The sequence below is a fragment of the Halichoerus grypus genome, chromosome 6 (genome assembly GCF_964656455.1).
Source record: "Halichoerus grypus chromosome 6, mHalGry1.hap1.1, whole genome shotgun sequence".
NCBI lineage: Eukaryota > Metazoa > Chordata > Mammalia > Carnivora > Phocidae > Halichoerus > Halichoerus grypus.
Window position 1 is genome coordinate 4823101 of NC_135717.1, and position 25502 is coordinate 4848602.

A 25502-nucleotide genomic window follows, 5' to 3' on the forward strand; every position below is an offset into this window, starting at 1 on the left:
CCCCCGCCCCCTCCCCTCTAGAACCCTCAGTTTGTTTCTCAGAGTCCATCGTCTCTCATGGTTCGTCTCCCCCTCCGATTCCCCCCCTTCATTCTTCCCCTCCTGCTATCTTTTTTTCTTTTCTTTTTTTTTTTCTTAACAGGTATTATTTGTTTCAGAGATACAGGTCTGTGATTGAACAGTCTTACACAGCTCACAGCGCTCACCATAGCACATACCCTCCCCAATGTCTATCACCCAGCCACCCCATCCCTCCCACCCTCCCCCCACTCCAGCAACCCTCAGTTTGTTTCCTGAGATTAAGAATTCCTCATATCAGTGAGATCATATGATACATGTCTTTCTCTGATTGACTTATTTCGCTCAGCATAATACCCTCCACTTCCATCCACGTCGTTGTAAATGGCAAGATTTCAGATTTTATTTATTTATTTGAGAGAGAGAGGGCATAAGCCAGGGGAGGGGCAGAGGGAGAGGGAGAAACTGACTCCCCGCTGAGCAGGGAGCCCGATGCAGTGCTCGATCCCAGGATCACGGGATCACGACCTGAGCTGAAGGCAGATGTTTAACTGACCGAGCCACCCAGACACTCCCGTAATTGCATAGTTATATGTTATAGTTTACTGGTGTCGTCATTTTTCCAGTTCAAATGAACTAGAGAAAGCTTACCTCCCTTTATATAGCTTAGCTATTTCTTCTACATACTACATCAGACAGTATTCTAATTTTTGTCTCAACCATAATTTAGAAAACTGGAGAAGGAAAGTTAACTGTACTTACCCACATTTTTATTCTTTTTTTTTTTTTTAAAGATTTTATTTATTTGACAGAGAGAGCACAAGCAGAGGGAGAGAGAGAGAGAAGCAGGCTCCCTGCTGAGCAAGGAGCCCGATGTGGGACTTGATCCCAGGACCCTGGGATCATGACCCGGGCCGAAGGCAGCCGCTTAACCGACTGAGCCACCCAGGCGTCCCACACATTTTTATTCTTCCTGTTGTTCTTCCTTCTTTTCTATATTCCAAGATTCCTTTCATCATCTCCTTTCTGTTTAGAGAACTTTAGCCATTCTTTTAGGGCAGGTCTGCTGGTGACAGATTCAGTTTTCCTTCGCTTAGAATGTTTTCTCCTGGGACTCCTGGGTGGCTTATGCTATTTGGAGTTTGCTCACCTTCTTGAATTTGTAGGCTTTTGGGTTTTTTTGTTTTTTTGGCAAATTTGGGAAGTTTTCAGTCATTTAAAAAAAAAACAAAACACTTTTTCCAGCATGTCCTCTTTGGCCTCATTTGTTTTGGAGGAATTCTTTGTTCTCTTCTCAACTGTTGAGTGCCCCTTTAAACTGTGAAGCATCTTCTGCTCTTGGCTCATTAGAGTTCATGGAGAACTTTGTGGTCATGCGCATCCCTCTGGGATTTTCTTTGTTGACTCAGGTGCCCCACATTGGAAGTGGTGTTCTCTAAAACCCTATCATTACTCTTTCCAAAACACTTGAGAAGTAACAGATATAATCCCCCTCAAAGGAAGAGGGGGCGTCCCATCCCACTTTCTTCACATGCAAAACAACTCTAGTTTTGTTTATGATGGGTTTTAAATTTTTTTTTGTTTTTTTTTCCCCCCTAAAAGAAATTCACTCTTCTGTCCAAAGCTGATCAAAATAAAGATAAAGGGGGCGCCTGGGTGGCTCAGTTGGTTAAGCGACTACTGCCTTCGGCTCAGGTCGTGATCCTGGAGTCCCGGGACCAAGTCCCACGGTCGGGCTCCCTGCTCAGCAGGGAGTCTGCTTCTCCCTCTGACCCTCCCTCCTCTTGTGCTCTCTCTCTTTCATTCTCTCTCTCAAGCAAATAAATAAAATCTTAAAAAAATAAATAAAGATAAAGGGGCACCTGGCTGGCTCAGTCAGAAGAGCATATGACTCTCATCTCGGAGTTGTGAGTTTGAGCTCCATGTTAGGTGTAGGTTACTTAAAATTTTTTTTAAAAAAACCAAGACAAAATGCTATTTTCTCTACACTAATAGTGTGGGCAGCTCTTGTCTGGAGCGCAGGAGGCACAAGCTTCACAGAGTGAAGGTGAGTAGTGGCCGCATTGGGACGGAATCAGTTTTTATTGTTAGTGGTAATTTGATGTGACTGTGGGAAGTCTTACCAACCTTATGCATACTTCAGGTTCCATAAGAAGGAAGCAGTAGATCTTTCAGGTGCTGTGGAATTCCCAGAAGCTCCTCTCCATATCCGGTTTCCCTATTATTAGCATCACACATTAGTGTGTACATTTGTAACGATTGACGAGCCAGTATTGATACATGCTTATTACCTAAAGCCCATAGTTTACAGTAGGCTTCTGCTCTTCGTTCTGTGTAGTTCTCTGGGTTTTGCCAAACGCATAATGACATGTATCCACCATGACAGTATCATACACAATACATTTACCACCCTAAAAATCCCCTGTGCTCACCTATTCATCCCTTCCCTTGTCTCCCTAACCCCTAGCAGCCATCGATCCTTTTACTGGCTCCGTAGTTTTGCCTTTTCTAGAACATCATGTAGTTGGAATCACAGGCTATGCAGCCTTTTTAGACAAGCTTCTTTCACTTACTAACATGCATTCAGGTTCCGCCATGTCTTTTGGCTTGATAGTTCTTTTTAGTGCCAAATAACATTCTCTTGTCTGTTGTGCCACAATTTATCTCTTCACCTGCTGAAGGACATCTTGTTTGCTTCTAGGTTTTGGCAACTATGACTAAAGCTGCTGTAAACCCGTGTGTGCAGGTTTTTATGTGGGCATAAGTTTTCAGCTCATTTGGGTGAATAGTGATTGCGGGATTATATTATAAGCCTATGTTTAGCTCTGCAAAACTGCCAAGCTGTCTTCACGCGATTTTTATTTGTGCCTCTTTGTGAAACTGCCCCCTCCACCTTCTACCCTGCCCTGAACCTTCTGGCTGTGGGTGGGGGGGCGACAGTTAAACAGGCTTGATGTCCAAATGTTTATTTTGCTCTATCGTTCAGTTATGCAGGAGAGAAAGTGTCATTGTTCATTATTAATTTTTCACGATTGAGTAAAAATGTGTGTATTTTAAGATCTGTAAATGCTTATTTGATTTGTTTTAAGATTCAGTATTTATTTGCAAATTTCAAATAACATTCAAGAAGAGAATTCGATTTTGATTAGCTTTTTTACCTAGTGATAAATAGTATCCTATTTATAGGCAAGGAAACCGAGGCACAGAGAGGGTAGGTAAGTTGCCTGTAGTGGTCACAGCTGGTAGGAGACCGGGACCAGCTTTGAGACAGGTAGTCGGGCTCCTAAGGACTGTATCAGGTCGCCTCTGTACTTAATACGTTGTGCTCATGATTTGAGTTCAGGACTGACATGTTTGTAGCCACCTTTTTAGCAGGGGTTCTCAAATTCCGGGGTTCAACAGAATTGTTGGGGAAGTTTGTTAACATGCGGAGCCCTAGGCCTCATACCCAGAGGTTCTGATCCGATAGGCATGTGATCGGAACCCTATTTTAGACCCCTCCAGGTGTTGCTGACGGAGGAGGCCAGCAGACCACGTGTAAGGAACTGCGATAGAAGATGAGCCGGAGGCCGTGGATTCAGATAAAGATTCCAGAGAGCCGGCTGAGTCCTCGGCTCTTCTGTGTAGTTTTGCCGGATGGAGTCAGAGAATAAATTGTCCTTTACCTCTGCCATCCTTCCTTGGGGGTCACCAAACAGTGACAGCTGTGGGTTGGCATGTTCGTGGTTGGAGCGGGTTTATATATGGAGGCAGAGGTGATCTGGCAGGGAGGGCAGTACCATGTGAGTGCAAGACGGAGCAGTTAACTTAAAAACTTGCCGGGACTGCTCTAATCTCAGTGTATGGCTGATTTTATCTGTTATCTTTGTATTGTGCAAACATTCTTACCTGCCTCATTCAGTGATAGATATGCAGATCTAAGGTGGGAGGGGACTTTGGAAGAATAACAGCCACAGGATGTGAGGCAGACGTGGCCATGAGACCATCTGAGGCCTGTTTGTACCTCAGGCCAGATTGTCCTTAGGTCATCCTAGGTGGATGAGCATCGGTTCTGGGAGTGAGCGGCAGCTTCTTACGGTGTCATTTTCGTGTCTTTTGCGGGAAATGTATTCTTCCTTCTCTTTATTTTTTTTAAAAGATTTTATTTATTTGACATAGAGAGCAGGAACACAAGCAGGGGGAGTGGGAGAGGGAGAAGCAGACTCCCTGCCGAGTGGGGAGCCCGATGCAGGGCTCGATCCCAGGACCCTGGGATCATGACCTGAGCTGAAGGCAGACGCTTAAGGACTGAGCCACCCAGGTGCCCCATTCCTTCTCTTTATTGAGGACTAAAAGAGACTACTTGGGGCGCCTGGGTGGCTCAGTTGGCTAAGCGTCTGATTCTTGGATTCTTGATTTAGGCTCAGGTCGTGATCTCAGGGTCCTGGGATCGAGCCCTGCATTAGGCTCCGTGCTCAGTGGGGAGTCTGCTTGAGATGTTCTCTCTCCCTCCCCCTCTGCTTCTCCCCCCACTCTCTTTCACACACACACTCTCTCTCTGAAATAAAATCTTTTAAAAAATTAAAAAAAAAAGGGATTACTTATCCGTAAGTAGACTTTCAGGGGCAGTAAATACACTGCTCGGATGTTAAGTGTGCACAGAAGTCAAGGTGTTTTACACATATACGTGTGTCCACGCTTGTGTAACTACCAGCTGGGTCAGGATCTAGAACGTTTGCAGTACCGCACAAGGCTCTTCTGTGCCCTTCCTCATTCAGGACCTTCCTCTGCTTTCCAGATTAGCCGTTCTTCCGATTTCTGTCACCACAGATTCATTTGTCTGTTCTTGGCCTGTTCTGGACACGTCTGATAAATGGAGTCCTACAGTGTGTAGTCCTTTGTGGCTGGCTGCTTTTACTCGGCGTAATGTTTTCAAGCATGGACCAGTGCTTCGTTCCTTTTTGTGGCTGAATAATACTCCATTGTGTCGATAGGCCACACTGTGTTGATCCATTCATCTCGAGACTGACATTCGGGTTGTTTCTACTTCGTGGCTGTGGTGCCCAAAGCTGCCGTGAACATCCACAGTCCGGTTTGTGTGGACCTGTGTCCCGGTTCTCTTGGTAAATACCCAGGAGAGGGACTGTAGGGTTGTATGTGAACTTTGTGTTTTATTTTTTGAAGAGCTGCCAAAGTGGCTTCATGGCACTTTTTGAATGAATTTCTTCTCTGTATTATTTTCTCCTTTAGGTTTAAACACTTGGGATTTTTCTAATCTCTGGAGGTGAATGCTTAGCTTATTTTCAGCTTAACTTTTTTCTAAAATAAGCATTTTCAGTTGTGACTCCATGGTTTATTAACACACAGACACTGATATTTTCTTCATTATTCTCACCTCAGAGTTTTGTCACTTACTTTATATCTTCTTGGACCAATGCATTCTTTAGAATGGTGCTTCTCAATTTCCAAACAAAAAATTTTTTTTCTAGTCACCGTTTGGTTACTCTTTCTAATGGAATTATTCTGTGGTCAGAGAATGTGCTCTTCGTGATACCAATTTTTTTTTTTTTTTTTCAGTAAGAGTTCCGCGCAAGAAGCCTAAAGCACGCTGAGTATTTGGAGCAGGAAGGGAGGGCATAATCCAGAGAATTGGGTACTTGCCATAGCCCTGGGCTCTGGCCTGGGTCTCCAGAATGTAGTCACCAAAGGAATGGCTCCCTGGTGACCCCTGGAACCATTGGTTCTGGGTATGTCCCCAGCTGCAATGAGCCCCCAGAGGCTGAATCAGGAAGCTGCTGAATTCTCAATTCCCAGGGAGCTGGAGCCTGAGCACGAGAATGCTGTTCCAGAAAAATCCTCGGCATTCACATCCTTGCTGGCAGGCCAGGAATAAGGTGGGAGGAGGAGCTCCTGAGAATCTGGGTACAGCCTCATTCATCCTTAGTAAACTAAATATAAGAATCTGGGAGTGTCATTTTGAGTTTGCTAATAATCTCTGCTTCATAGTAAGGTACCTGCTGAGGGTGTATCCACCGTACCAGCCCTAGGAGATTTACTGACCTTTTTTAATGCAGTATGCTGTCACTTTGCACGAATGTGCCACATGCCCTCGAAAAGAGTGTGTATCACCCAGCTGTCGGGTATGGGGATCTGATTGAATCTCTGTCTCCATCAGTTGTAAGATGCATCATTATTTTATGTGCCACTAAGAATAAAAAAGCTGCCAATTTAACCAGACTTCATGATTTCTTATCACTTAGAATTTTTCATTTATACTGATTGAAAGAGTGCTTTAAACCTATTTAAACATTTTTTTATAAACTTTTCCATTGTACATTCATATAAAAAGTAAAATATGACCAAAATAAGTTGGTCAGGGTATTTCCAAAACTTCTTCACAGAGTCCCACTCTTCAGAATCACTCAGTGGAGAGTATTTGTGTTTTTCTACGCAGCGCTGTCCTCTGCACCGCTGAAGGCGTGGGTGACGCAGCGTCTCTCAGAAGAGCACTTCTTTGTTGCCTTTGGGATTTTTCAAATTCTGTAAGTTTTTATGCTGTGACTTTGGTGATTTTACCAGAAGGTAAAATAAAAAGTTTGAAGCAATAACCAAGCAATAACCCTTCATCAGATGGTTCTTAAATTGTGTGTGTGACAGAAACGTCGAGTTCAGTTACGCCTCTAACGATAATAATCATAGTCACAGATAAGGCAGTGGCCTGTATGTGTCACGGTTGATTTCAAAGATGTTAAAATGTGAAAAAGAATGTGCATCTTAAAATTGTTGAAATACATTATGTCCATTAGTGCAAGCTTGTGAATTGTGTTTGTCAAATCTGTTATCTTTCCTTTTTTTTTACTTTTGGGAAAAATGCTATTTTTACATATATGTCCGTTTCTACTTTATGTATTTTGAGCCTATTTTGTTAGTGGCATACAAATTCAGTCTTGTTAGTCATGTAATTAAATGAACAGTATGTCATTATCTAGTGACTGTTTTTGATTTCCTATGTTACCGTCGTGGGAGCAACTTAACTTTGGTAAGGGTTTGTCTGGCAAAGCACCCTGCCCTCTCCCCTTCAGTCGTTAGGTATTCTTCTGTTTTGCATGTGCCTCTTGTAGAGAACATTTAGTTGGAATTTTTTGAGTCCGTGTTTTTAAACTTGGTCCTTTTTTCATTTATGTATATTGTAAGTTCATGTATATTGTAAATTTCATTTATGTATACCGTAAATCATTTATTGCTGTGTAACATAACAAAGTATTCCAAAGTAAACGGCTTAAAATGACACTGGTTTATTTTGTGGCACCATTCTGTGAGTTGGCCGGCAGTTGATGGACATCTCTAGTCTGGGTCCACGCATGTGGTGGCATTTCAGCTGCAAGCCGACAGCCTTCGTTTCTGTTCTTTGTATGATTCTCGTCACTTCAGTAGTAGCTAGGAACTCGTGCTAACTTAACCTGTTCTTTTAGTGTTACGAGGTAGGTATTATTTCTATGTGGGTTAAACCACAATTTGTACAGAATTCTTATTTAATGAGTCAGCAGGACCAGTTGCCAAGCCCTTGCTCTGCTAGTGTTCCGTGTGCCCCGTGGAACTGATCTATCTCTGAGCGGACCAAAACTCTAAAAACCAAAACAAAAACAACAAAAAACCCAAATTATAACAAAAAAGTTAGTATTGATTAGTAATCAAGGTAAAATTTAAGGGTAAGTGATATCACTTTCAAATTAGGACTGGGTAGCCAAAAATGTGGGGTTGTGAGTTAGCTGCATATGATTATTTGAATTCTATTTTATCAACTATTACCAAACTTTTGTGCAGTGGGCAATTTGTTAGATATCACATTTGACATATTGTGACTAAAACATAGGGTTTCTGGCTGTGGTTCATACTTGGGGACCATTCTTGTCCCCTGGAAGAAGTTGGAGAGCCACTGATTGACTTTATGGAAGATGGTCTGTGTGTGTCAAGTTTGCAAGAGAGTCCTTAGATATTTATAGCAGTAAACCAAGTTGCAGTTTCTTAGTAGATTGGAATCTGTTAGATAACTGGATTATTTATTAATATAATTTGAAAATTAGAAAATACTTAATTTTGGAATACCATCTGCTTACATTTTAATGTGTGATAATCTTCCATTTTTCATTGATTCTGGTTTGTAAATTTTCCACATTTTAACATCTCTGAAATGGAGGATTCATCTTACACTTGATGGGATCTTAGATGTTATTAAATATGGTAAATAAAGTAATGATTCTGAATTTCTTGATGTAACACTGCGTACTCTATTTCAGTGGGTTATTTTCGTAGTTTTTAAATAGTGGTGATTTTAAGATAGTATATAGCTTTAATTCATCAGTCTACCATCAAATGATAGTATGCCACTTTACATCTATGATGAGAACCTTAAATCACTATACTTCGATTTCTCCCCTCCCAGGCTTTGTGCTGTTTTACTCTTACATATGTTATTAACCTAACACATTTGTCATTATTTTTGCTTTTAACAGTAACAGTAAATCTTTTAAAGAGACTCACATCATGAGGGAACAATGTTTACTCACATAGTTACCGTTAATAGTACTCTGTATTCTTTTATGGAGATTCAGATTTTCATCTGCTATAGTTTTTTTTTTTTTCCCTGCCTGAAGGACTTTCGCATTTCTTATGGTGCAGATCACATAGTGATGAATTCTTTGAAGTTTGTATGTCTGAAAATGTCTTTGTTTCCCTTCTTTTTTTTTAATAGTGAGGGAGGCAAGAGGGGCGGAGGGAGAGGGAGAGAATCTTTTTTTAAAAATTTATTTATTTTGGGGCGCCTGGGTGGCTCAGTCGTTAAGCATCTGCCTTCGGCTCAGGTCATGATCCCAGTGTCCTGGGATCGAGCCCCGCATCAGTCTCCCTGCTCAGCGGGGAGCCTGCTTCTCCCTCTCCCACTCCCCCTGCTTGTGTTCCCTCTCTTGATGTGTCTCTGTCAAATAAATAAAATCTTTTAAAAAAATAATTTATTTTTAGAGAGCGTGATTGGGGGAAGGGGGCAGAGGGAGAGAGAGAATCTCAAGCAGACTCCCCACTGAGCGCGGAGCCTGACATGGGACTCAATCCCAGGATCCTGAGATCATGACCCAAGCTGAAATCAAGAGCCGACTGCCTAACTGGCCCACCCAGGTGCCCTGGAGAGAGAGAATCGTAAGCAGACTGACTCCACACCCAGTGCAGAGTCCAACTCTGGGCTTGATCTCACAACCATGAGATCATGACCTGAGCTGAAATCAAGAGCTGGACACTTAACTGACTGAGCCACCCAGGCACCCCTCTCCTTTGTTTTTGGAAGATATATTGCAGGGTATAGAATTGGGTCTAGGTTCTTTGCATAGCCATTTTAGGCAGGATGTAAGTCTAGTCCCTGTTACTCCAACTGGGCTGGAAGCAGAAGATCTCACTTATGTACTTGAATTAAATTCATACAGTCCTGAACCCAAAACATAGACCTCACCACCCGTGGTTTTGCTGATCTCCATCTGTGTAGGCGAGAGCTTGAGCGAGATCAGAACCTAGCCTGAATCCCCTGAATTTGCTCCTGATGCTCCCGAGCAAATGTCACTGGATCATTTTTGTACTAAAATGGGGAATTTTTGACTTCTTTCCCCATTGCCTTTCCTTCGTGAAAATACTTATGTTTGTTGAAACCAGACCTCCTTTGTGGCTAAAGTAGACTCATTCTGCTTTAGAACTTGCAGTGATAATCCAGCAATCGCGCTCATCCAGCCTCCCTGTCATTCTGTGGGTGAAGAACTGAGTCCTGGGTGATAAAGGGCCTTGCTCAAGCCTGTCTCTGGAAAGTCGGGATTCCATTTGGAAGCTCACAATAGGGACATTCAACTGTGAAGTGATTTCACTGAATCTTACCAGTAATTTCCAATTAATTTTTTTTTTTTTAAGATTTTACTTATTTGTCAGAGCGAGAGAGCACAAGCAGGGGGAGCGGCAGAGGGAGGGGGAGAAGCAGACTTCCCGCTGAGCAAGGAGCCCGATGTAGGACTCGATCCCAGGACCCTGGGATCATGACCTGAGCCGAAGGCAGATGCTTAACCACCTGAGCCACCCAGGTGTCCCTAATTTGTTTTTTGGTTTTTTTTTTTTTTTAGGAGACAGGCTTTACTGAGGTTGGAAGGAAAAAGGTTTTATCATATGTCCTTTTATGTGTGCAGCGTGTGTGTGTGTGTAACCATATCCATGTATTAGGTTTTCAGTTAAGTAGGACCAGCTTTCTGAGGAGGGGGGAGAAAAAAATCAACCGTGAGACTTTTCTGTTTCATCCTACCTAACAGTGTCAACGGGACAAAATGACGGTGATGTCAGGCAGCAGACCCAAACTCTCTCCTGCCTTCCCTGGGTGCGTTGCTGCGAGGAAAGGTCTTGATAATTAAGGATGCCTGCTCTGCACACCGCTTATCCCATTCTTAGTGTGGTGCGTGCACGTGTGAAAGCACCTGCAGGTCAGCAGATTGTGTGACTGCAGAGTTATTTCGGATGCAGAGAGATGCTGCTAGAACTTCCCCCAGCAGCTGGAGCCACAGCTGAATGTTGGTTTTCACTGCACATCCTGGGTGTCAAGAGAAGGAATAGGATAGTGAGATATTTAAGTCACAGAACCTGGGCAGAGATCGGTCTAGTATTTTGTCACATATTTCTGTTCCTCTTATTTATTTATTCTTTATAGTACACCAGGGAGCATCCCATGATTTCCTATTAATACTTCAGCCAAATGCCCTAGTAGATATGACCGTAAGAGATACTACTGGCCAGTGAATACTAGAAACTTTTCTTTTTTACTCTCTACTGTGACAGATTTCAAACCCTTAGAATATGAAATAGATGATGGCTACCCCTGTGTCCATCAAATAGGCTTAACGATTGTTCTCGTTTACTCAATTCTTTTTTTTTTTTTTTTTTTGGCAGAAGTATAGACATAGTATCATTTCAGCCCTTAAGTGGGACAGTGTGAAGCTATAAGAATAAGAACCTTATTCTACACCTTATCCCACCTTACAAAATGTTTTTTTCTTTTAGACCGGCAAAATCTGGTCGGAAGCGCTGGTAAAGTAAATGGCCAGTACTTGATTTGTTTAATTCCTTGGGGCCTTAACGGGACAGGAAAAGATGCGCATCAGTGAAGGAGAGTTTAAAGGGTATGGGTAGAAGCTTGAGGATCTAGCATCAGGTCAGCCTAGTGTGGGGATGCATTCCCCGGCCGTCACTCCGTGCTCGCGGCCAGCCTTCCTCATCTGCTGGGTCGGAGGGAGGGGCCGGAGGTGGACTCTGAAAAGAAACGAAAATGTCTGTTGATGATGGCATGACAGCCCTCACCTTGAAGAGTCTTGTTTTCCTCTCTCGACCTGGACAGCTCAGCAGAAGAAAACTGAAAATAAGAAATCTCTGCGGCTTATTTAGGGAGGGGGATCTGGCTAGCTTTTTTCCTTCTTTGCCCTTGGCTGTTGGTTTTAATGACTAAATCGCATTGAATTTTCTGAGCTGAAATACACTAGGTGTCGTCCTGTATGAAAAAAGATCTTTCTCTGCTTTATCTAAATTCTCAGAGTTGTAACTACTTTGTGGAAGAACGTAGTCTGGACGTACACTCAAGGGCCAGGAGCTCTGCCTGGCTTTTAAAAAATGTTTTCATTAAAGATTTAAAAATTAAATCTTTATTTGATAGCAAGATGAGTATTTGTTCACGAAAGAGCATTCCTTTGGAGCATACTACACCTTTCGAAGTATCCTGTGTATCCCCTTTCTTTCCTCCTAAGAAGTAAATATTATTGTGAATTCCCTATTTATCATTCCAGTGATTCTCTTTATTGTTACTATGTATATATTTGTATACCCAAACAACATATTGTTTAATTTTTTTTGTTTTTGAAATTGATAGAAAATGTTCCTCTCCCATATTATTTTCCTGAGATGATCCATTTGTTTGTGTTTGTATGTGATTTATTTTTACCGTGGTTCGGGAGTCTCTTGCCTAAATGTACAACATATCTTCCCATCCTTTCTCTCCGTTTTCTTCTACAAAGTGTGCTTCTTTGACATTATCATATCTTCTGTTGACACTATCGTATCTTCTGTTGCAGTGCTCAAGAATTTAGTATATATACACCTAGGAGTAAAATCACTGGTCCATTGCTTAGGCACATCTTCCATAGGAACCAAATGGTTTTCCAAAGGTGCCATGCTGGTTTCCACTCAGAGCAGACTTGTTTTCTCTCTCTCTCCCCCTTACTCCATCCCCCCCACCCCCGTTGGGTGATTGTGACATGCATGTGTTCAGGTTTTTACATTTCTCAGGTATGTATGCATCAGTCAGTGGTTCCGCAGGGCTGTAGTGGGGGAGATGAGCATGTCCCTGGCTTCCCACATGTCTTGCTCCCCAAGGTGTAACCACTTTGACCTCTTTGTGTCTGTTCTGGTATCTGTTTTGCATGTTAGAGGCTTATCTCAGGAGAGTGCAAGGCTAGAGGTTACTGGGAACTCTGAGTGTGTCAGGAGGCCTCGTTGACCGGTTTCTCTGTGGGGTGATCTAGGTGTGCTGGTTGCTGGTGGACAGCCCCCCACCCCCCAATCAGTCTCTTTGCATCTAAAGCTGGTCTGATTCTGCAGAGAAGACCCTCCTACCTCTAGTCCAGGGTGGTGCAGGTGGGTAAAGGGTGGTTGCCAGTAGTCCGGAAGCCCCATGGGGAGAAGATGGGTGGTGGTGGTGACGGGGTGTCAGCCCGGAGCACATCCCTGGTCTTTGGTGTGGTGCGCTCTCGTGTGGGGTGACCCCTGGGCCCCCTGACTCTGTCTAGAGTCTTCTGTGGAGCTGGAGGAGATGAAGGGGTCCCATAGCTCTCACACAGCCTCATCCAGTCCTCTCATGAGCTCACTCCTCTTCTCAGCCCGCCCCCAGACTGACCTGACCAGTTCCCAAGCCCTTGGACGCCCGAGGAGTCAGGTTATGCCTTGGTCTGCCCCACCCCCCCGCCCCCACCCTGTTGGCATAAGATTCTTCTTGCTCACCTTAGTTAAGCGAGTCACTGCTGGTCCAATCGGTCTTCTAGCTTCAAAACATGTTGTTCTCCCCCGCCCCCCATTGTCTTTGTCCTCATGGGTTTTTAAGTTTTAAGAAATCGCCTTACTATAGGTTCAGTGAGCTTTACCACCATGTTAGTAGAGGTCTCTCCCTGAGATTTGAATTTGCATTTCCCCGATGATTAAGAGAGTTGATGTCTTTTCACATGTCCATTGATAGATTCCTTTTCAATTTTGTGTCTGTTCAAGTCTTTTGCCCATTTGCTAACCTTGGTTTTAAATTCTTTCCCTCTTCTTTGTAAGAGTTCTGTATTCTGGATACCAACCCTTTGATGGTGTTTGGCTTAGCTCTTTACTTCATGGTGTGGAATTTTGGTGACCAAAGGGTCTTAATTTTAATGGTGAATTTATTGATATTTTTGTTTGTGATTTACATTTTTTCCTATCTTGTTTAAGAAATCCTTTCCTACTCTGAAGTTGTAAACAAGTTCTCCCCTATTCTAAAAATTGTGCTGTTGCCTTTGTATTTAAGCCTTTGTTCCACTTGAAGTTGGTTGCAAATACGTATGATAAAACAGGGATTCGGCCTCAATTTGCGCTCAGGGGTAACCGATGTGTCACACAGCACGTGTCACTCACCGACGCGTCCGCCTGTCTTTCTGAGCTGTGCTGTCAGCTCTGTTACAGAGCAAGCTTCTGTCTGTCTGGGGGGACTTCCTGGCTAGTCTTCTGGTGCGTCCATCAGTGTGTCTACCCCTGCGCCATGGCTGTATTCTCCTCATTTCTAGAATCTCTGCATGCTCTCTTGCTTTTTGATCAGACTCTCCATCTTTTGTTTCTTTAAAGAAATTAATGAAGTAGGAATTAAATGCACAATTGAGGAGTATTAAAAATCAAATCTTCGAAAAGCTTAATGAAATACCAGTTGCAGCACAATTAATCAAAGAAAAGAGTACGGACATGGTAGGAGTGGGGGAGGTTAGTCATTAATAAGAGGATGTTATTAACAACTCTCTGTCAATAATAATAATACAGAAGTTCAGTTACCCACGTACTGGCTACCCTCCCCCCACCGCACTGGCACTTCCCTGAGTCGTCCTGGCATGTGTTTCCTGCCATCCAGCCTTCTCCGGAGGAACACTATCCAGAACTTTAGTGCGCTTATGTTTGTACATACATGCACGTCTCACCTCCAAAGCGTGTGCTTGATTTTCAGCCCTCACAAACGGCCACGTACAGTCCCCAGTCTGCTTTACCTCTTCTGTTCTGAGCGGCTCACCCGTATTGATAGACTGAGTTCAGCCATGTTTTATTGTTGCGCGGGATTCTGTTTTATAAATATACCGCCATTTATTCATTATTAGAGGATATTTGGGTGGTTTTCCTCTTACAGACAAGGCCGCTATGAATATCTTACACGGGGTCTACGTGCTGGGTTCTTTTGGGGCCAGATGCTTACCTACAGACCCGCCGACGTGTTGATGGGCCATCTTCAGCCTCGCTAGATGTTGCCAACGTGGGCTCCAGACTGGTAGTAGTTTAATTGTTTGATTTTTTTTTTTTTTCTTCCAGTGCCTGAAGACCTCTCATTAGAAGAGCGAGAAGAACTTTTAGACATTCGTCGAAGAAAAAAGGAACTTATTGATGACATTGAGGTAAAAAAAACCAAAAACTCCCCTTAGTTTTTGCTTTTAGGTAAAATAATCACTAGTTTTTGCTTTTAGGTAAAATAATTACTAAAATAATTCATGAAAAGGTAAAAACTGGGCATCTCGTATGTCTGTATCCTAACACGTGAAGGGAGTGAAAGGGTTACCGTAGTTGGTAAAGCAGATCGTGCTCAGCTCACCAGGCCGTGCGGCCACGGAGCTGGAGTCCACGGTGAGGGCACTTGTCGACAACGGCAGCAATTCCCAAATGGGTGGCTCTCTCAAGTGGAAGAAGGCCCTGCTCGTTTGCCAAAATCCCTAGCACCCGGAACCCGCCGTCCCACTTCTGGCGTGCGGACCCCGAGCGCCGACTCGCCGGTGGGAGCAGAATGGCAGAACACGGGCAAACGCCGGACTGGCCACGGCTGTGTCCTCGGGCCCGGCGCGCCGGGGGCCCCCCAGGAGAAGCAGAGGTGCCAAACCACAACCTCAGGGTCAGCCCGTGGTGGAAAGTATTCGGGAGACCAGCGCTGCTTGCACTTGGGGCTTCTGTGGGAAACTTAGTCAGCTGTGTGGCTCTTCTTTGAGAAGCTCCCGAATCTTTGTCACGTCAGGATGAACGTGGTCTCATTGGCCACTTGCTGCAAGACCAGCCTTGTCCAGACAGCACCTCCTTCCTAGGAGCCCGCATTTGAGGTCTGAACTTCCCTGGTGAACAGAACAATAGTGTCTTAATAAAAGTGTCTTTGTATTTGAAAGGTAATTTGTGGAACTTTTTCTTGTAAGGTTACCCTTCATTCGTGTAAAAATCACTGTTTCCCAGAATGGGTGCTTTGGTTGAAGAATAAGAATGTATTTTAAGGTTCGTGGTCCTGTTTGGACATTAGCAGTAATGGTGCCTGTGGAGGCTCAGGGAGCTAGTGACCTCACCTCTGAGTTGAGAGCGCTGAGGCCCCGAGAGGGTAAGAGCGTTGCCGAGGGTCCCGCAGCCAGGACGCGCTGGAGCCGTGCGGGGGCGCAGGGGAGCCTGTCCCGTCTGGTGTTCTCGGCCTGTCCGAGCCCCAGCTGCGTTCTGCCGGCGCCTCCTGGGCTCTGTCCATGCCGCTCTGTCTCGCGCACAGACTGGTGGTTCGGGCCCCGGTACCGGCCTCAGCCCCTTTGCCCTGGTCTTCCCAAGAGGAGAGGAAGACCGTGGCCGTGAAGAAGGCAGGGAGGGTGGCCGGAGGCTGGGGAGGAAGAGCTGAACAGCCGCAGTGAGTGAGCGAAGGCCTCACTGCTTCCCTTTGCTGTTGTGTTTTACACACACACACACACACACACACACACACACTCTCTAGAATCTGCCCGGTTGGCCCCTCCGAGCTTGTTCCGGCGACAGGTGGGCAGATGATGATTGTGCTTTCTCCTGAGTTGGGGCCGCTTGGACTGGGTGGAAAGTACTGATTTTTCCGTCCCCGGGACGTCCACGTGAGGCCTCAGGGAAGCTTGTGTCTGGGAGGCTAAAATATCTCGAGTCTAGGAGGGGACGGAAAAGAGCCCCACCCCCAAATGTCTGTTTGCTTTTTCGGCAGAGGCTGAAATATGAAATCGCTGAAGTGATGACTGAGATTGACAATCTGACTTCAGTGGAGGAGAGGTAAACTGTTGGGGCCACACGGCTGAGTCACTGACCTCTTCTCTCCGTGCCTCAGCTGCCGTGTGAGCACAGCGGGGCCGGACGGCTGGGGTCGCAAAGTGGGGCGGCCTTTGTGGGGCTGTTGGGTCCTCTGCTCCCCACCCCTCACCCCTTCCTGCTCTCTGTGGAGGAGTCAGGGCTGCTCTGGGGGCTGCGGCTCTCCCCTCCCTTCCCTGGAAGCACAGCTCCTCCAAATTAACCTCCGCAGAAGTAGCCTCTCTGTACAGCAGGAAACCGTGCTTTCCTTAAATCGCTGTTTGTCATTATTAGCTATTTCTCGAAGAAGGAATCAAGTGTAGGAAAGAGCCCCGGCAGCCGCGAGTGCCACCTCTGTGGTGGGGGGGTGGAGGGGTGGGGCTGCAGGGGTGGGGGGTGGAGGGGTGGGGCTGCAGGGGTGGGGGGTGGAGGGCTGGGGCTGCAGGGGTGGGGGGTGGAGGGGTGGGGCTGCAGGGGTGGGGGGTGGAGGGCTGGGGCTGCAGGGGTGGAGGGGTGGGGGTTAGAGGGGTGGGGCTGCAGGGGTGGGGGTGGAGGGGTGGGGCTGCAGGGGTGGGGGGTGGAGGGGTGGGGCTGCAGGGGTGGGGGGTGGAGGGGTGGGGCTGCAGGGGTGGGGGTTAGAGGGGTGGGGCTGCAGGGGTGGGGGGTGGAAGGGTGGGGCTGCAGGGGTGGGGGGTGGAGGGCTGGGGCTGCAGGGGTGGGGGGTGGAGGGCTGGGGCTGCAGGGGTGGAGGGGTGGGGGTTAGAGGGGTGGGGCTGCAGGGGTGGGGGTGGAGGGGTGGGGCTGCAGGGGTGGGGGGTGGAGGGGTGGGGCTGCAGGGGTGGGGGTTAGAGGGGTGGGGCTGCAGGGGTGGGGGGTGGAAGGGTGGGGCTGCAGGGGTGGGGGTGGAGGGGTGGGGCTGCAGGGGTGGTTTTCTGCACCGAGGTGCTGGCCGAAGTGCTGGGGAGACTGCCCGCCCTCTTGCAGTTGGTGCAAACATTCCCTAATGATTTAACTGTTTGAAATGCATAGCAAAACTACCCAGAGGAACAAGCAGATAGCTATGGGGAGGAAGAAATTCAACATGGATCCCAAAAAGGTAAGCCAACGTTCCAGTGTTCTGGCCTGCAAGAGATTGTGGGATTCACCGGTTTGATTGGCTCTCTCATTTTGGACAAAGGTGGTCGGTCATACCCCCTCACAGGTACTGAGAGTGGAAGTTAAATTTGTATCATGTAGGGGCTGCCAGGGAGTGGGATGAAGCACAAGTGCCCGTGGGCCTCATCCCTGGACCCGAAGACCTTGCGTGTGAGGCTCTGGGTGAGGCCTCCCCGCCCCGGCAGCGGCTGGTGTGGACAGGCCCTCGGCGGGGCCAGGCTGAGCGGTGTGTCCTCCCGCTGCGGCATGGCCCACAGCCCGGGGAGCTGGTGGGCAGGGCTGCACCCTGGGTGTCTGCTGGGGGGTTAAATGGTTCAAGTCTGGGGACTTTGTTCCTCCCATTCACCTTCCAGAGAAGACGTCTGCATGAAGGACCGGGAGCTCTCCTGATTGAAGGCAATACCGGGTCTTCCCTCCAGTTGGATTTTCTAGGAAAACACCCGAAAATAAGGAAACCTGCAACATGCAGCTACTTGTCTTTGAGGTTGAACCAGAAGACTTAGCAGAACCTGTAAACGCTTTGTGGAACATGGCTCAGCTGCAAGACCGTTAGGTTTTGAGACAGAAGAGTGGATCTGAGTTAGTCACCAGGGCTTGAGGTCCCGGAGAGGAACGCCGTGTCCCCGGAAGCTTCTAACGTCCCCGGAGCTGACTTCATCCTACCGTGATCTTTAGGTGGCATTCACATCACACACCTTCCTTAGGATTTTATTTATTTATTTTTGGCATTGAGCCTCTGTGCTAATTAACGATGTGTTCATTCAGTGAATGTTGATAGCAAGAATTGCACTGTGCAAGGTCTAAGATGATCCGTAAACTTGCATTTCTAGGTGCAAGCACAGCTGCAAAACGTAAAGAAATGGCAAATGTGGATTCTCCTCAGCCTCGCCACGGCTGCCGCCGGAGGAGGGTCTTTGTTTAGCTGGAGCACTCCCACCTCCGCGAAAAGTTTCCTGTTGCTTCCCGATTTTCTGCTTAGGGGGCATCCGCCAGCCCCAAAGTGGAATGCAGCTGTGTCCGGGAATGATTTTGTGAATTTGGTAATGACTTGAGGTTTGGAGCTAGAAGCGTTTTTTGTTGTTTTTTTCCTTTCTTGAGTTGAATTTGCAGAGTTGGCTTAACCAGCAGATTTGATAAGCATTGGCAGCATCTTGAAAGATACCTCACGAGTGGCTGTTTTGAAAACCAGACCTTATGTTTTAAGGTGCAGCGCGGGACAGCACGCCCACAAGTCCGGGGATGAGTCCACGTCCTCCCCACGAAGCGCGCACAGACACTCTGGTGGTCCAGTGGTGCTGTCCCTCCGCCCGGCTCTAGCCTGTCCTCTCGTTCTGCGCACACCACGTGTCAGACGTGCAGTCTTGAGGGCTGACTCAGGCTTCCTGAGAACTTGCCACGCGTCAGGAACTGCTAACGAAGCACTGTAATTAATACACTTAACCTTACGGGGTGGGTTCCCTTTCAATGCCTGTGGCGCAGTCGGGGGAAATGAGGCACGGAGCTGCTGAGACGTGCCCAGCGTCCTGAGCGAGGAATCCACCTCAGACTCGGGCCCGTGACCACCGCACCTCACTGGGCTCCCGTGGGAGCCTGGGGTTGGTTTGTCGGCCGCCCGGGGAGTCCAGCCCTGTGGAGTGTCTCCACCTCCAAGTCCGAGGAAGCAGCTGCTTTATCTGCTTTGCCTGGGCTGTGGCCGGCTGCCCTACAGGCCTCATTTTGCCTAGATGCCTCTCCACCTGAGAGATTTTTAAGGTATTAATTACTGGTGCTACCCAACAACTTATTTGTAATTATGGTAAATTTCGTCTGCATGTGGCCCTTTGCTGGGGAAAAATAATGAGAATTCCCTTGTCTTATAGACAATTATAGCACTCGTTGGAGTCCGCTTGGGCCACCATAACAAAATACCGTGGACTGGTGGCCTAAACACTAGACATTTACTTGTTCACCATTCTGGAGGCTGGAAATCCAAGGTCAGGCTGCCAGCATGACTGGGTTCCGTGAGAGCGGTCTTCCCCACTTACAGGCGGCCGCCTCCTCACTGTGTCCCCAGACGGCCCAGAAGAAGCTGGAGAGCGCCCCCTGGTGTCTCTTCTTAAAAGGGCAAGGGTTCCCTCAGATCAGAGCCCCGCCCACATGACCTCGTCTGACCCTGCCTCCCAGGACCCCACTTTTGAACACCATCACACTGGGGGCTACAGCTTCAAGATAGGGATCTTCGGGAGACTCAGACATTCAGTCCAAAACAGCCCTGGGTGATCTCACACGCGGTGTTGTGAAACAGGCTTGCATCAGAGACTTTCAGGCTAGCAGGAAATAAGTCACAGAGTGGTGACATTTTGAGCGGGAGCTTCTGTTTCTGCAGGTACATTAGATACACAGAGGAAGCGCTTGGGGTTAGAAATGAGTAAGAGGAAAGGTTGATTCGATCAAGGAAGCAGGAAACATTCTACAGGCTCTCTCTTTCATTCCCAGTTTCCTAGAAATGCCTTTAAAAATATAACATATGAATGTGTAACAAGCAGGAGTTCGCTCAGTCGACTAGAAATTGAGGGAACCCTGAAAGATAAAAGATGAGCGGTAGCCTGAAGCACACTCGGGAAAGATTTGCTCTGGGATGGGAGAGCACGTCAGGGGCTCGGCTCACTTGGGCAGCAGGTGTGGGACGTGGGATCGGGGAGGGGGCCTCCAGATGGTTCACCCTTGGCTGAGCTTGCGCCGAGCAGTGGTGTGTGCCCCCAGGTGGGAGACGCAGGTGTCTCTTCTCCACTGGCCTCACTGAGGAAGAGGAGGAGAAACACCCGCTCCCAGAGACCAGCTTCTGAGCCCCCCAACTGGCCGCGTCATCTGCTCCAGAAACAAACGGCGTTCAGTTGGGCTACCAGAAATTCTGAAATACAAAGGTCATCACCCAACCAGGAATCACCAAATGTATGAGCTGCTTGACCCCATGAAAGAGACGTGAAACACCACAAACAGAACTAACACAGGAGGAAACATTAAAGGTAGGATGTTTTGTATATTATAAATCTCATCAGAGATGATGGGGTGTTGGCTTATCCTTGGTGCAAAAAATGGGGAGTTGTGGAAAAGGTCCGTGGAAGTGAAGAACCAACGCCCTCTGAAAACCCACAGCCCGAGGCTGGGGTGGGGACACGGGCAAGGCAGATCGTGGTGCTCCTGTTCTCCATCGCTCTACGCAGAACCGCGAGAGGCGGGAGGCAGGTCTGGTGGCTCAGATTTCATCGAACAAGTCCCAGGAGGAGAGAATAGAAGACAGAGTGGAGGATGTATGTCAAAGAAATACTGGAATATTAAGAGCTAGATTAAGATAAAATACTCAAAATCAAAGGGCTCACCAAATGCCAAGCAGGATAAAATTTTTCAGACACTGATCCGTAGAAATATCAAGTAAAATACCAGAAAACTTATGGATAAAGAGAAATTCACTGACTTTCCAGGAAGGAAAGACCAGATTATCTAAGAAGAAACCAGAATCACAACAGGAACACTGGATCAAAGACAGCAGGGAAACTTTCCAAGGTCCGAGGAAACGTGATTTAAAACCTAGAGCTCTGGGGAGGCCGGTATAGACCCGCAGAAAACCAAATAAAATAAAAATAATAAAACCTAGCATTCTGACCTGTGTGAGGAGGCAAGTGAAGACATTCAGATGTGCAAGGACTCACAAAAGGAACTGCTAACACGTTCCGTCAGCTCTAGAAATTGTGGTTGGAGCAGTGCGTCTATAAACAGGACACGAATCCAGGATGCAGGATAAAACGGGAGAGACGCGAAGAAACCAGCTAAACATACGGTTAAGTCTAAATGAGAGCTTGATTGTTGAAGCAATGTTTTAAAAATCAAAGTCCCAGATTACCTCAATACAGGTGACCCCTGAGCAGCACTGGGTTTAAGCTGGGAGGGTGGAATTTTTTTTTTAGTACATACAGTACAGTACTGGAAATGTATTTCTCTTCCTTACAACTTTCTTAGTAACATTTTGTTTTCTCCAGCTTACTATCATAAGAATGTTACTGTAATATTGTGATGCTGTTGTAAGAATACAGTATATAACATATGAAATGTGTTAATTGACTGCCATGGGTAAGGCTTCTGGTCAACAGTAGGCTACTAGTAGTAAGATTTTTGGGGAGTCAAAAGTTACATGCAGATTTTCGACTGGGGGCGGGTATGGGAGCCCATAACCCGTGCATTGTTCAAGATCAGCTGTGTGTAAGGGACAAGGGAAGCAGGGAAGTCAACGTTGGCTAAGGTTTTCAAGATGTTCATGGATGAATGTAAGTTGAAATATTAAAATTTTATTTTGTTTTTTAAAGATTTATTTATTTGTCAGAGCGAATGAGCACAAGCAGGGGGAGAGGGAGAGGGAGAGGGAGAAGCAGACTCCCTGTTGAGCAGGGAGCCTGATGCGGGACTTGATCCCAGGACCCCGGGATCATGACCTGAGCTGAAGGCAGACGCTTAACCGACTGAGCCACCCAGGCGCCCCTAAGTGTTAAAATTTTAAGAGTAACCACTAAAAATAGGGATAAGATAGGATTTCTAAATTACTAGGAAAAATTGAATAAAGAAAACTTAATTCAGCAGAAGGCTGAAAAGACATGAGAAATACCCAGCATATGTGAAGGCTCAGGAAATGAGTAGTAGCAAGTCCATAATCACCATAAATTTGATTGGGCTCAGTTACCTCTTAAAAGGCACCTTCACATTAGTTTGAAGAAACAACAATAAAGTCCAGATGTGTTCTGACTGAGACACACACCTGGAGCAGAGCACCAAGGTTGAAAACAAGGAAATAGGAAAAGATACATAAGGTGTAATGGGTTGAATGGTGCCCTCTTCCAGTAGATTCTACTGTTTGATTTTCTAAATGATATTTTTAAAAAGATTTTTATTTATTTATTTGAGAGAGGGAGAGGGAGATCACAAGCAGGGGGGTAGGGAGGGGAAAGGGTAGAGGGAGAGAAACAGGCTCCCCACTGAGCAGGGAGCCCGACTTGGGGCTCGATCCCAGGACCCTGGGATCATGACCTGAGCCGAAGGCAGACGCTTAACCGACTGAGCCACCCAGGCATTGCCTCTAAATGATATTTTAAAACATAGACATTGTCTAATAATACTGGAACATTTATTAGCATTTCCCTAGTGTACTCGGGTCCTGGGCCGCTGTAATGACCACAGCCTCGGTGGCCTGAAACAACAGAGGTGTGTTGTCTCACAGGCCCCGGGGCCAGAAGCCTGAGACGCAGGTGTGGGCAGGGTCGGTTCCTTCGCGAAGCTCTGGTGGAGAGTGCGCTCCGGGCCTCCCTCCCAGCTCGCCGTGGCTGCCGGCCATCCCTGCTGTTCCCTGGCCTGTGGACCCACCGCTCTGCTCTCAGCCTGCTTGTCACATGGACGGGGACGCATGTCAGCGGCTTCCGTGCCTTCCTCCTCTGCTTCTGCCTCTTTGCTTCACCTCCCCAACACAGTCCCGTTCTGCTTCATAACTGCTCTCTTTGACTCTGGCTTTTGGCTCCATTTTCTTTTCTGGTGCCCGGCCTGGGCTCACCCCCGTGGCACTGTGTTTTCTGGTACCTTTTATTTTATTTTATTTTATTTATTTATTTGACAGAGACACAGTGAGAGAGGAACACAAGCAGGGGGAGTGGGAGAGGGAGAAGCAAGCTTCCCACCGAGCAGGAAGCCCGATGCGGGGCTCGATCCCAGGACCCTGGGATCAAGACCTGAGCCGAAGGCAGACGCTTAACGACTGAGCCACCCAGGCGCCCCTCTGGTACCTTTTGCAAAGGGAGCTGGAACTTGACTTGGGGCTCCTCTGGCTGCCTTCTGTAACCTTGAAGCACAGAAGAGATGACCTTGGGCTGGGCCTACTTGCTATTCTCAAATCCTGGTTTTTCAGGCTGTTGCGTAGCCTCCCCAAGGAGCTCCCGAGTGTTTGAATTTTAGAGCAGGTTGTGAGCATCCAGAGCTCAGGAGAGCCTCATCCCCAGGTCCGTTCAGTTCCTGGCAGGGTGTTGGCTGATGGAGTGCCTGGAACATTGTGAATGTGGAAATTGCCAGGCCTAGGGACTCCAGAGAGCGCTGGGAGGCTGAAGAGAGCACACTGGGAGGCTGGAGAGAACACGGGGCCAGGGTGGGATGGATGCAAGACTCTGTCAAAGCCATGGCCCCCACCCCCACCCCCCACGGTGCACAGCAGGAGATGGGAGGAGGCCACAGGGCAAGACAGCCTGCAGCTGCGGTTCCTCCCCCCCTTCCCCCGCTGTCCTCCGCCAACCAGTATCACAGCCCAGGGATGTCACCCCAGCTGCCAGCCAGGCACCCATCCACCAGGGAGCACCTGCTTCCGCCGGGCCCTTGGCTCCAGGACCTCGGGCTCCTTTGGAAACTCTCTCTCCTGTCCCTTGCAATTTGGGGGGGTGGTGCAGCAGGATCTACCAGTTCCACCCACAGCCAGTCTGTGAGTCCTTGGGACACAGAGTCGAGAGAGGCAGACCAGGGCCTCTTTGGCCTCTGACCTCTCGGCCAGGGATGTTAGGTCAGAGTGTAAAGTCAGCCCCGCTGCCCAGAGCTCCCCTCCCGCACAGAGCCCTGGGTGCTGGGTGCGGACGGCACCAGCACTCTTGTCCCTCGCCTGGTTTCTGGGGCCTTGCTGGACAGGTGTGTACTCGGGATCGGAGTGCTTCCTTAGGGTATGTGCATGTCGTCCCTTCTAGATGATGATCCCCGGGGGGCCTGGACTCGAGCTCCCACCAGAAATAGATGAGAGTTAATTTAGGATCGTCAGACATACTGATTTTTTGGTAAACTTTTTCATTTTTTGAAGAACAGCATATGGTGCACAAACTTTGAATGCACAGCGTGACGAATTTTTACACACTAAAATCCTTGTGTAACCCAGAGCAAGATGTGGTGGTGGGGCATCAGGAGTGTCTTTCTGGTGTCTCCTCCTAGTGAACAAATTCCACCCCGTCACCGTAGAGCGGGGCTGCCTGTTGTAAAACTGTAAATATAAATAAGGTACATTCCGTGTCGTCCTTTCATTCCGTGTCACGTCTGTCAGGTGCATTGATGTCGCTGTGCATTTATTCTCGTTGCTGCATAGTGTTCCATCGTATGTAATATACCAGAATAGGATTTATCTCTTCTCTTACTGGTTGGATGTTGTTGGGTTGTTTCCAGTTTGGGGGAAATTCTAAATAAGGCTGCTGTGGACATTCACGTGTTTGGAAAAAAAAGAGCAAAGACTCTCAGAGGGACCATGCGGTGTGAGGGAGGGGCACAGAGAGTGGTAGCTGGAAAATCTTCTCCGAATTTGTAGAAGGAGAGGCAAGTAGAGGACAGAATTCCCTTACCAGCTTTGTCCGTCTGTGTTGGAAACCAGCTCAGAAGCTGTGTCAGAGCTACATTTTCGCTATTCTTAGGGCTTCTCAGGAGAGGAGCAGGGCTGCTTCGGGTCAGGGACCGCCTCTGCAGCCTTTCATTTAGAAATTGTCACCTGTGCCCTTGAGGGCCCTCAAGCGGGTGTGGATTTTCACCGGCTTCAGCTCGGTGGCACAGAGATGCGTTACCGTGTTCAGCTGCAGCTCACAGAAGGCCTTGTGAGCACGGCTTGCACGACGACTATGTTCTCCCAGGGCAGGGGTGGCTGCAGGGGCCCCAGTGGCTCCCAAGTGACAGGACCCCAGCCCTGTGTTCATCCCGGCCTTTCCCTCATCCACTGGCCGTGAGGGCGCCGGTCGTCACATCTGCATTCCAGGCAGGAAGGAGGGAGAAGGAGCTGCTCACGAGTCCTTTTGGTCAAGAAAGCAGCAGCTTCCCCAGGTCCTCCCTCCGGACTTCCTTCTGTGACCAGATCTGGGTCACAAGGTCATTCCTAGTTGCAAGGGAAGCTGGGAACATGATTACTTAGCGAGGCATGGCAAGGAAAGAGCGGAGCTCGGGGAGGGCGT

The 25502-nt window shown here is 47.5% G+C and overlaps 1 protein-coding gene across 2 annotated transcripts in view; it reads left to right on the forward strand.

Moving 5' to 3' along the window:
• The window catches only part of CYTH3 (cytohesin 3), a 91191-nt gene that overhangs the window by 49761 nt on the left and 15928 nt on the right, over window positions 1–25502 (forward strand). For both annotated transcript variants that reach the window (XM_078074312.1, XM_078074313.1), the window contains exons 2-4: window positions 14644–14726; window positions 16292–16356; window positions 17401–17467. In XM_078074312.1, coding sequence (XP_077930438.1) covers window positions 14644–14726; window positions 16292–16356; window positions 17401–17467 — 215 coding nt within the window. The remainder of the gene's footprint in view (window positions 1–14643; window positions 14727–16291; window positions 16357–17400; window positions 17468–25502) is intronic.